General features: G+C 29.1%; 1 protein-coding gene across 4 annotated transcripts in view; it reads left to right on the forward strand.

The window, feature by feature from the left end:
• The window catches only part of sp3 (spermathreecae), a 35193-nt gene that overhangs the window by 6292 nt on the left and 16204 nt on the right, over positions 1–12697 (forward strand). For 3 of the 4 annotated variants that reach the window (XR_010844956.1, XR_010844955.1, XM_067052785.1), the window contains 11 exons: positions 1246–1482; positions 1691–1798; positions 2791–3016; positions 4663–4855; positions 5009–5174; positions 6114–6275; positions 7158–7228; positions 9789–9998; positions 10795–10853; positions 11937–12093; positions 12217–12288. Coding sequence is in view for 1 of the 4 variants with exons in the window: in XM_067052785.1 (XP_066908886.1) it covers positions 1246–1482; positions 1691–1798; positions 2791–3016; positions 4663–4855; positions 5009–5174; positions 6114–6275; positions 7158–7228; positions 9789–9998; positions 10795–10853; positions 11937–12093; positions 12217–12288 (1661 nt within the window). In the remaining 3 variants the exon portion in view is untranslated. The remainder of the gene's footprint in view (positions 1–1245; positions 1483–1690; positions 1799–2790; positions 3017–4662; positions 4856–5008; positions 5175–6113; positions 6276–7157; positions 7229–9788; positions 9999–10794; positions 10854–11936; positions 12094–12216; positions 12289–12697) is intronic. The other variant, XR_010844957.1, reaches the window with a different exon arrangement.

The following is a 12697-nucleotide window of genomic DNA, read 5'->3' on the forward strand; positions in this document are numbered from 1 at the left end:
CCCCCACTCGGACTATCTTCCTACAATCTACCTCATACGGTCAACTATTTTCTTCCAATATGTATAAATAAAAATTTTATATTTTTCTGTTGCTATAAAAAAATTTATATTTAGGGTTTCTCAATGTGGGAATAACAAATATTAATATTGTTTCTTCCAAGGATATTACAGTTTAACAAAAAATAATGAAGCTGTAATGCTATTTGAATAAATTGGGTCGTCTCGGTTTTTCCTGTTTATGTCGGCTATCTCTATTTTTCCTTTTTTTTCTCTTATGATATTTATAAAATTCTTTAACAATTTGTACTTATCCATTGTTTATTATTGCTCAACCAAACAAAATTAAAGGTTTTTAATAGGGAGTTTTTTTTAATTTCTCATTTAAACCCTGTCAAACTATTTAAATGGAGATAAGATCTAGCTGATACTAAAGAACATCTCATTGTACATTGACATAGTGAGTTTAAACAAAGTTGTTTAGCCATTTTTGAAAAAATCCAAAAAAATATGATAAATCGATACTAGAGAGTAGCACTTCCGATTAGTTCATTTAATAGAAGAAGTTGCTGTCACAACCCAGGCATACACCCGCCTTAAATATATTATTTCAGTTTTGTATGACCTTTACAATACTTTCCCTTACTGTAAGTAAGTGAAAGTAAAAATTACCAGTCAGTGCCTCCTTGTTCCAGGTTTACTGCTGACTTGAAAATATTTATAAATTTTGCTCTTGTTCCCTTTATCTATTTTTTCCTCTTTATATTATTTTAATTTCTAGGTTATAACATCCTCCTTCTTAAATAAATCTCAGTAGCTTGGTTGGTATCCTGAGTATTCCAATTTAGTTTAATCTTGTATTTAAAATTGGTAAATCTAAAGAAAAGTGACTTGTTCCTTGCACAATCATATTTACTTCAATGACCACATAACTTAAAATAATGTTTCTTAGCTAGTATTTTTTGGGGTGGAATTCATAAATTACTCGATAAATATTTATTATAAAATTGATATAATTGAAGTGAAAACTCAAATATTCAAAATTATACTAGAAAACTGGTACCCAATAAGACTCATAGATTAGCTGTGGTACAAATTTTTTGTACAACTCGAAAACTATTTATCACTAATGTTACATATTCCTTTCTACTTTGACATTACCAATATTTCCTTCATTTTTGTTCAAAATTTAAATCTTAAATCTGATCAGAATGTAATATAATTTAACAAATCTTTGATATTCTTAAGGTTAAAGGAAGCTCGAAAAAGGAAGGCAAGGACCGAGAAAAATTTGAAAAGAGAATTATTGAAGAACTCTCTCGTCTTTTTACGGAAACTGACTCATTCTATTTCTGTCTTGGAGCCCCCGGAAGCAGGACATGTGACCTTACCAATTCATTGCAAACATTTCACAAACCAGGATCATCAACAGATGATAGATTTTTTTGGAATAAGCATATGTTGAAGGACATTTATGAAATGAATGTAAATATTATTTTTTAATTTTTGAATAATTATAGGTATTTATATGATAGTTAATAGAAATAATGAAACAGTAGTAACAAATATATACCTGCATTGCATGATTATTGTTTATTTTACTGTTTTTGTAAGTTGCTAATGAATCAAATTGTGTTGACCTAAGTAGAATGTCACTTTATTGATAAATTACACATAAGGGTTTCCTGTGTAGAATGAACTGGCAAAAGCATGGATACTACCTATCATACAGGGGTATGTTCAGATCGAGCATTGTGCTATTCATCGTGACATGACCACTTTTGGAGCCAGCCATTGTGAGGTGACTATACATCTATTCTATATGTTGAAAATTCTTACTATTGTTAAGCTGAAGAACCTTATAGGTGCTTCCTTCTAGAAATTTGTTAAAGACACAACTTCAAAAAGACTTGAAATAAGGACTTCCTGTATTCCTTGTCTTGACTGTGATTCTCCTTCCCTTTAAAGCAGTGTTGATTCAAAGTTTTATTACTTGTCATTTAGAAAAATACATTTTAAGAACAACACAAGTAAATGCAGTATTATAATATATTATTAAAAGTATCATGAACTATAATTCAGTTATATAAACACACAAAAAACAATTTTTTAAATGAATATATCCTCACAAACAAAAAATCCTTGGAGTTCGCCAAAAAAAAAAATTCAAGAAAAAAGATTTCTGTTTGTCATGTCATTGTTACAAGTACTGTAATGAATTTCATTTCTTTAATTAATGTTTCATAGCCCAAGTTCATGCTAATTCATTAGTGACTGAGGACTGCCTAACAATGTGTGTGCAGAAAAGTTCTTAGAATATAATTAAAATAGGTAATATTAATTTAGGAGAATTTTATTGGGGTTGCAGACAAGTGTAAATCTTTTAATGTGTGCCATACATTTGGGTTTACTTCAAAATATTTTCTCTGGAGCCACTGACATACTTGGATCACCCAGTGTACTGGTCACAGATTGTAGTTGAGCTTTATGGTCAAAGTCCAGTGTTTCAATTTGATGTGCCAGATTGCTTATTAATGTGATAATTAGAGAATAATCAATTTGTAATATACCGATGGTTTTATGGTTATGTTGCTCAAAATATGGTTTTTGTTAGATGTGCGTTGAAACATTCAACCAGTTGAATTTGATCAATTAGTATTTTTCTGGTTGTTTTATATTTATCTCACTTGTAGTACCAGAATATTTTCTTTAAAATTTGTTATAAAAAGAATTCTCTCATTTTACCAGTTTTAACTAATGTGGTTTCATTGGAATTATTGGATTATTTTTCAGAATTTGACTCTGGCTATAGTTTCGAGACGATCACGCCATAGAGCTGGTACACGCTATAAGCGCCGAGGGCTCGATGAACATGGCAATTGTGCCAACTATGTCGAGACTGAACAGATATTAAGTAATAGCTCGCATACTGTGTCGTTTGTACAGGTGAGGGGCTCTGTACCTCTGTTCTGGAGCCAGCCTGGCTTTAAGTATCGACCTCCTCCTCGTATTGATAAAGGCTAGTGACTAATTTCATTATATTGTTACACAGATTACAAATTACATGTAATCATATTTGACTTAAATATAAAAATGCAGGATCTCAGCTGTTTTGTATAGAATCAATTTTTCACCTTACACATTTGAAAAACTAACTAAACAAATCTTGCTGAGAATTATATTATCCATTCCTTCTTACACTTATTATTAGATAAAAACGTACTTATGGACATTTATTTGAACAATGAATTTAGCATACTTACATTTTCTGAACTTATGAGCTTGCTTTGAACATTGAAATCCTGTTTTAACATTTATTTACACTCAATTAATTCTATATCATAAGTTGCTTCGAATTGTGTAAAGAAATGGTAAATGTTTATCTTTTACAGATGAACTCTGTTTTAAATATTCCTGTTACTCCAACTCTTCATATAAAGCAACATTTTTTTAAGAAAAATTCTCCCAATCCGACTTTTAAAGTCACCCCTCCTAATATAACTAACCTTTTTCTTTTTTTTCCATAAAACTTTCTTTCAACTATCTGTGCACTATCAAGCCGAAACGCTAGTACAGATGGATCATGAGATCAAGTTTTGAACCATTGAAAAAATAAAAACCTCCAACAAAAAGCTTTATCCTTGTGGACTATGCTCCTTCACATTCGATCTCAAGGCAGATGTAATTATAACAAATTTTTGACGTTGTATCATATTTTGATCCCACTAATGGATCTAGAGGTGATCGAATCACTCGAAATTTACTGGAGCATTGATTGAAAAAATGACTAGAAGTTATAGCTTTATGGAATTGACATTAATAATGTCATTTATATATTGACCGTAGCTTAGGAAGAATTTATGCCATCAATATTCAAAAAATCTTGGAAACCACTTTGTCTGGGCATTGATAACAAACAAACTGGGGTACTTAAAAACACCTGACCAACATGAATTAAAATAAATAACTTCTATAAGCTCATTAATTCATCGTTATTGTAATAAGAACTAAAAATCAACTTATGTTATTTTTGTTCTGTACAAAGTAATTAATGTGCCTTAAAAACACGACTTCCAAAAAGTATCTACAGTTGACAAAGTTATGGCACCATCAACTTTCAATACTAAACAATAGTTCAATATTTCAGCACTTCCTGTATTATTAGCAGTAGTTCTGATTTAACATTTCAGTTATTTCATTTCAGGGTTTTCTCTTATCTTGAGGAAATTATATAACCAGTTTTTTCTAGGCATCTATAAATTATCAATATTACACAATTTTTTGTAACATAAACATATAAAATATTTTCCATCCAAAATTCTTAAAATATTTTTAAATGGGCCATGGTTTATTTTCAAATATTTTAAAATGATACGAACATAACGTCTGTTAAATTTTATTTACACAAAAAATGTTTGTTTCTATTCAACATCTCTTCATTACATATACTTATTGTGTTATTTAGTTACATGTATTGTCCCATTAATTATGAAATGTCATGCAGATACATTGGTTTTAATGAAGGATATAGCCAATTTTGCCAAATGAATATACAAATGACATAAATAATAAAGAATGTACAAAATTTCTACGAATTATTTCTTATTTAATGTTTATTTATATTTCATAAATATATAACAGTTTTATGCCTTGATTAAATTTCAGGTGAGGGCGAAACAAAATTGGCATTTGAAAAGCACATGAAGTCTGAGATAGCGCATTATGGTCCTGTTTGTATCATTAATTTAGCCGAGCAGGTAGGAAAGGAAAGAGTTATCTGGGAAGGTTTCACTCAGCATGTTTTACAATTCAATTCTGATCAGGTCATCTATGCTGTCTTTGATTTCCACGAGCATTGGTGAATAGTTTAGTAACTATGTTTATTTTTCTGATAATTATTATTAAATAAATTAGCTTCATCATTTATCTCCAAAACTAATTATGTAATTAACATATGGAGACGATTATATAATACTGTATTAATATCTAATTTATTTTATATATTTTTCAGTCGAGGTATGAAATTCGAAAATGTTTCACTTCTTTTATCCAAACTGCAGGATGTTATCCAAGAAATGGGTTTTTGTTGGAAGGATAAAGATGGAATAATTTGCCATCAGAATGGAGTGTTCAGAGTAAACTGCATAGATTGCCTTGACAGAACAAACGTTGTGCAGGTTCAGTATTTTTTTTTTTTCAGTTACTGATATGTATGAAATATGTAGCAAGGAAATAGATTTATCTACAACATTCTCCCACCTTAATCCCATTAACTTTTATTGGAACATTCCCCCAATAATGTTACAGAGGATTTTAGTTTTATGGATCAAAAAGGTAAGATTTTATTGCTCAGTGAAAATCCATGATAATAGGGTGTATAAGAAAAAATAACCACTTTTCAGTAAAAGGTTTTTATTTTTATTTCTTTGATTATGACGTTCGATATTCCCTGGCAAGTATATGGGTCTTTGTTGCTGGATTTTATTCTACAGTTTGATGTAGAACCTCATCAATATCCATTGACGGCCACGTTAAGCTCTTCTTCCATTCCAAAGATATGTTCCTAATAACAACAACATATAACGTGTTATAGGATGGTCAAAGACACTTTCACTTTCATTTTGAATGATTTAACTTGTTACTTCAGTGGCCCTCACTTTTTTTCTCTACCGTGTTTTAATGCTATGTTTACAATAACTTAAATACAGAAACCAGCATCTTTCTTGTTTAACTGTAACTGATGAAGTTAGGCTTTATTGCACGGATTAAGTTTTTAAAAGCTTACTTTATAATTCATATGAGAGTATCAGTTATTGGTAAAAATAACTAGGTTTAAAGTACTTATTTACACTCCTGATGAAAATTTTATAAAACGGTCATATATTTTGCCAAATAAACCAGGGTTTACATTACACTTCGTTCTAGAAGACGAGAGAAATTTGTTGAACAAAAACAAATGGTTGGGATACAGAATGCATTTTGCACTTCTGCCATTTAATACTCTGTAACTTAAAATTTATAAATGACCATTATATTTTTCTCTTTATTTTCTTCTTTAATGAAAAACATATTATTTTTTTATTAATAGTTTGACTTTCATTTTGATTGTCATTTAGACCGCAATTGGGCGAACAGTCCTGGAGATACAATTAACCAAACTTGGATTGTTACCACCTGAAGGTCAACTGCCCACATCATTGAAATCTAAGTTTCAGCTATTGTGGGCCAACAATGGTGACATCATTAGCAAGCAATATGCTGGAACCAATGCGCTTAAGGTTTGTACATAACTTGTAATATTTTTATTTTGCTCCATCTCGGTAACATAAATAATTTAATACCACTAATTTGTCATGTTTCTTGATAAAGTCATTATCTGAAAAAGAAATATTGGATAATTTAATAAGTAGTTGTGGAAATATTTCTCTTCTTCAAATCTAAAAAACAAACTATGTTGTTCATATAAAAAAAAGATGGTCCAGAAGGAAGATGGGTGCAGTAAAAAAAAAAAAAAATCTCAAATAGTAATTGTGTCATTTAATGTGAGCCAACGTTTCGCTCTACTTTGCAAGTCTCAGGGCTAAAAAAGATACCAACAAGTAAAAAACATAGAAAAGTCAGAGAATAGATAACATGAAATAAAAGTGAACTAAGATGTTTCTAAATATGATTTGAAATGCGCAAATTTATATAAAAATGAACCAGGCAAATTAAAGAAAATAAAAATAAAATGTACAGTGAAAAGTATAAATAAACAAGAATTATAAAAAATTATTCAAAAAAGAAATAATTACAAATAGAAAAGAAGTATACAAATACAGTAAACACTAAAATAAGGGAAATAATAATAAAATAAAGTTCAAGAAAAAATCCACCCTATTTACTTCAAAATACCATGGATTGTAGATCTTCCAACAAATTAGATTTGAAAAATATTATCACTTAACTTAAATATACACTTACTTTTCAAGTTTTTTTCTCACTTAACTGTTTCCTGATTTTAACCGATTTCCTGCTTACTTGTTTTTAGTTTATAAGTTAAAGAAATTATTTTGGTTTTATCATGAAACACTAGTGCAACTAACAATGAGAATAGGAATAATCCTAATTTAACAAATTCAGTGAGGTATTTATCAGCAATTATTTATTGGTAATTTTAGGGAGATTTTACTCGAACTGGAGAAAGAAAGTTTACTGGACTGATGAAAGATGGGATGAATTCTGCTAACCGGTCAGTATATTATTTCATTTCATTTATTCTTATTAAGGGTTGTATTATGTTATATTAATGTATTTTCTGTACCTAAAGATCTTTTAAATGAATTTAAAAAACAATGTAATTTATAATATGAAGAAGATGGTCAGGGTTGTGGTAAAAAAGGAACAAAATAGTTTTCAACTAGAAGACCATCTTCTTCATATTTTAAATTATACAGTCAACTATTTATATATATACAATATAATTTATACTTTTTACAATTTACTGCACTCTTGGAGCCTTTCTTTTCATAGTCCAATTTTTTTTTTTGTGTAGAAACTGAAGTTGCTTAAATTTTATGATATTCAAACCTCCAAATATGTACTATGTATTTACTTTCCTAACATAGTATGTGGATGTAGATGTCCTATCCCAAGGTAGAGGGAGGGAGGAGTCTTTTGAATATATGAAAACTAGGATAATAGAAACAAAACCATTTGGTCCCTTCTTGTTTCTTCTAAGCGAGTTATTCTTTAATAAGTTTTGTTTTTTATTTAATGAAATTATAAAGTATTAAAAAATCGAAACATTTGTTTGGTTTCATTTAACCATACCATAGACTGATCCCAACAATAAATATCTTTAAAAATAAATCATTATGAGGTGCTTATAGTTGACTGTAGTTTAATATGAGGAGAAGATGGTCAGGGTTGCTGTCAGCAAAAATACACAGAAACGTATTTATTTGTGCTAACGTTTCGACCTGAATTTCAGGCCTTCTTTCGGCAGGAAACATCACTCAGAGAAACATAAAAATAAAGGAAAATAATAAAAAAACCAATTTGGAAATATACATTGCAATGAATTAATTAGAAAGTAGTTGACTAAGAACAATAGAAGATGAAATATTTCTATAATATTATAGAATTAAGAATTACGCAAAATGAATTATGAAAAATTAAAAAACAGAATGTTGAATAAATAAACATAATGAAAGGTGTGGAGTAAAATATAAATGATGAATAACATTAAAAGATATGTAAGTAATGTATAAAATAATGAAAAACGGTTTAAATGAACATAATGAAATGTATATGATACAATGGGAAAGAGAGAAAAGAAAAAAAAAATGTTATAATGTATCCGCCTACTGTTTCCATCCAATTTAACATATTTTTTGCCTATCCTATATCGGTGAAGTTATGATTCAATCTCTCTAGACAGAAAATCTGCCAGAGCATGTAAGTTTTCCTTTAGTTTCTAGTATTTCTTTGTTTCTCATTCTCCGTATTTCATCTTCCTTTTTCCTTCTTATTCATTTTTTTTTTTTTTCCGGAAACTATATTTAATAGTGCCAATATTCAGCCAGAATTTCTAGCCTTCATCAGGGCTAAGAACAAAGGACTAGATAACCAATGAATACAAAAATGTAAAAAATAAAGTATAAACAGAATGACATATATTAAATAATTGTACAGAATGAAATTAATAAAAATAAAGTGATGAAAGAAGTAGAAAATAAAATGTATACACAGATAATTGAATAAGTAAGTAAAAATAACATAATTAAGGAAATAAAAATTTAAAGTTATATAATGCAAAGAAATATGAATATTTTAGTTTATTAATAATTTAAAAATTAAAAATATAGAAAGAAAAAAAAATAAAAGAAAAAATAAAATTTAGCCCTGATGAAGGCCTGAAATTCAGGTCGAAACGCCAGCTCAAATAAATAGGTTTTTGTTTATTTTGTATTTTTTGGCTAACTGCATCCCCGACCATCTTCTCCCCATATTGAAAATAAAAAATAGGATTGGGTAAATATATCTATCTAATTCTTGACCTTATATTGTCTTTAGTTTCTTTTTTTAGTGGGGTTTTCAGTACTGTACTAATTCCCTGATTCATTGTTCAACTAATGTCAGGTATTGATTGAACTTAACTGAACAGAGGATTAATGAAGTCTCTATGAAATCATAGTCCTGGTAAGAGACTTACCAATTATTATTATTGATGTGTTATCTGTATTAGAAATTACAGAAAACTGGAAACTTTAGAAAGTGCATAGTTAGTGTGATTTGTGTTTCTAAACCTACATCAAGTGTTTGTGTATGTAAACTTAAAAAATTGGTTTGTTGAGTATTAGTTGATAATATGGGGATCCTCAGACTCGCAGTAAAGGTTTGCACATGATCTTGGATCAACTAAGGCCGGCTCTGTTTACCCTCGTATCTAAAATTTTAATATTGATGTACTAATTATAAGCTTCTCAAAGTATTGACTGATTTATACTGTTTGAAACTTAGTTTTCGTTGACTTAAAAATTTTTAGTGATGAAAGAGACCCTCGAGATAATTTGTTCCAATTGTAATCATAATGTATCAGTTTAAAATATCAAACTAATTTTATTGAACAGGCTTGAGAAATTAATAGCATTAGAAAACAAAATTAAAAAATCAATTTCAGTGCTATTGAATGGAAGAATTTTTCGGCAACGTTTAGGCTTACTCGCTTTTAGCTCAAGTTTGTTCAAGCATTGTTATCTTTGCTGATTTTTATTCAGAACCATCTGATCTAGTTGTTTAATTATTAGCTACTTGAGATCTGTTGTATCCGATGACTTGGAGCAGTTAAGTATTGATCTGTGCCAAGGTCGGTTACCCCCTGAAGGGTTTCCTCCTCCGAACATTAATGTGGATCTTTGGAGGCGGGATGTGAAGGACATTCTGTCATCGAAAGATTACTCTTATGACCCTCTCGCCAATCAGCTCTACATTGGTATAGCAGCATTTTCTGTAGCAAGGTTTGTTTTTTCATAACATTCTTTTTTTCTTTTTTAGTATTCTTTTTTTTCTTTTTTTTTAACTGGTTGTAGGGCCTTATGGCCAGAGACCAAATGTTTGTCCAATGTGTTTTTGCACACTGTTCTGTTGCTTCGCAAGTATTCAAATATCTTTCAAAATTAGTGTATTTAGGTACAATTCTATGCCAAGATGGCAAAATATTATAAGTCACTTTTACATCTCTTCAAGTTTTTAAACTAAAAAAAAAAATAAATAGTATGTGATTCTGTGGACTCTTCTTACATGGTACGATTTGTCACCATTGTTTTCTCATTAACTTGTAGAAAAAACTTACATATTTTTACTGCCTTAATAAATCAACAAAGAAGTCTCAGGGATGTGAAAAACCCTCTTATTTGGAAAAAGTTGCTTATAAAATTTTGCTATCTGAGCACAGAATTGAACTCATTATTTTTCCATATGTCTTTTTGATGTCCTCAAGGCGCAATTTATTATAAACACATCATTCATGACTTTAACGATTCATCAAAGAGAGAAACCGATCCATACTAAAGCAGCCTTATTATGGAGTGCCCCCCTTGAACCCTATTTGAATAACACTCTGGATTAAATAACATTTTTCTTGCACATTCTGTAATTATTTTTAAGATAAGATTCTTTAATAGTCTTAAAGTTAACAAATAAATTGATTTATTTTCTTTTTTTAAATATATATATATAACATATATTGACTTAAAATTTAATATGAAGGAATGATAATAGATAATTTTATGTATATATCTCTTTTATTTTTAGATATTACCTGAGTCGGTTTAAGGATGTATACAGACAAGCGACTATTGACATTATGCAAGGTAAATATTTTGTTGTAGATTGCTCTTTTTAATGTTTATTTTTATTACTGGTTATTCCGTGGTTCCTACAGCATAGAATTTAGAATGTGCGGCTTTTGAATAATCATTACATTTATTATTTTGTATTTAGTATATGATAGTCAGATTTAATTTTTGTTGGTTAAGTGGAATAGCTCAGTGAATAATTGGTTGTGCTACAAACTTCCAGAACCCAGGTTCAAATCCGACTTTGGCAGATTATTATTTATTCTGTTACTATAGCATCAAGTCAACCCTGTGGGTTCAAGCGCCCACCCATGCTCTATGAGTAGTTATATAATAATCTTGATAATGCAACTGATATAGGATGAATAAGTTGTTGGATTGTCAAATATTTCAGACTGCTGAGGTCCCTGTTTAAACATTAAAAATAAGGAATCAATTTTTAAGTAGTATAAAGCTAAATTTATATATAAAAATGATTTACCGTAACTGAATATGAAGGAGTTAGTCCGATTTTGTAAATTTTTTTCTTAATAAAGAAGTATTAGAGATACTTAATAAACATTTTAGGAGTTGTTTAATCACGAAAATTTTGTGGCTTAAAACAAGCTCCTTTCTTCAGCTTCATATGGTTGATCATAATGTTCTTCCCTTAGACATCATGATTTTGATGAATTAATGATTGTTTTGGGTTTACAAATGTTAAATGTCAAAATTGTACTGTATATAATTTTTGCATTAAGTTATAGTTAACCCTTGTCTGTTTAACTCTGTTCTGAATTTTTTGTATCTAAATCGACAAAATAAATAAAGATACCTTACAAGTAAATGGAGCATAATGGAATACAAAAGATTTAAAAGTTCTATAAAATAAAAAAAAAAATAAGTAAATAATCTTTTTGCCTGATTTCATTAATCTTCAATTAACTTTAGTGTCCTTCCCCATAGTAATTATTTCATTTATAGCTATTGTTGAAATACTATTTTTTATTTTAATATTTATAAGTTTTATGTTTATTGATTTGGTATTTAAGGATACTTTAATATTCTACTTTTTAAAAATTTATATTAACAAATTATTTTGTTGGTTTGTACTTGTAGGGGAAGCAGTAACAGAGGAAGCGCTTGAAGTAGAATCTGATGTTACCGCAGCTAACGCAGAGCATGTCAAATTGCTCATTGAGGATTGTAAAAAGCTTCTTGTTTCGGACTCATCGCTCATCCTTGGAGCATGGGGGCTCATCAATGCTGATCTAATGTAAGGGATAATTAGTTTAAGATTTTTAGTTTCCACTGATTTAGGCTATTTTTCAAAAAATCGTAAATTTTCTAATTATATTTAACCTTTTATTTTATTTAAATACTTCTCTTATGTTTCTAGGACCGGAGATCCTACCGAAACAGACATGGACACTATTCTCATCTTGACTAAAGATTCGTATTATGTTGCTGAGTAAGAGATTCTCTCTTTATTATTTGATTATACACAGAGTTTTTTAAATTAGAAAAAGAATTAATGAAGAAGTAATTACATTTTTTTTTAAATATTTCTCAATTCTTATAATCTAACCCCCCTCTGTGTCTAAAGTATTATTTTAAAAAATGGTCAGCAAATAAACACTGTTCCAAAAAATGGAAATATTCATTTAATATATAATATATATATATATAAATTTCCAAGTTTGCTTGTTTATTATTTTTCATGTTTCTCTGAGTTATGGTTATTATCTCTTTTTTGTTTTTTAAGTCCTGATGAAGGCCTGAAATTTAGGTCAAAACATTGGCACAAATAAATATGTTTTTTTGATTAGTTGTACGGAGACATTTGTTAAAGATGAGAAGATACAAGCAAAAATCAGCTA

The sequence above is a fragment of the Halyomorpha halys genome, unplaced genomic scaffold (assembly GCF_000696795.3).
Source record: "Halyomorpha halys isolate HHAL.00 unplaced genomic scaffold, Hhal_1.1 Scaffold209.1, whole genome shotgun sequence".
Taxonomy (NCBI): domain Eukaryota; kingdom Metazoa; phylum Arthropoda; class Insecta; order Hemiptera; family Pentatomidae; genus Halyomorpha; species Halyomorpha halys.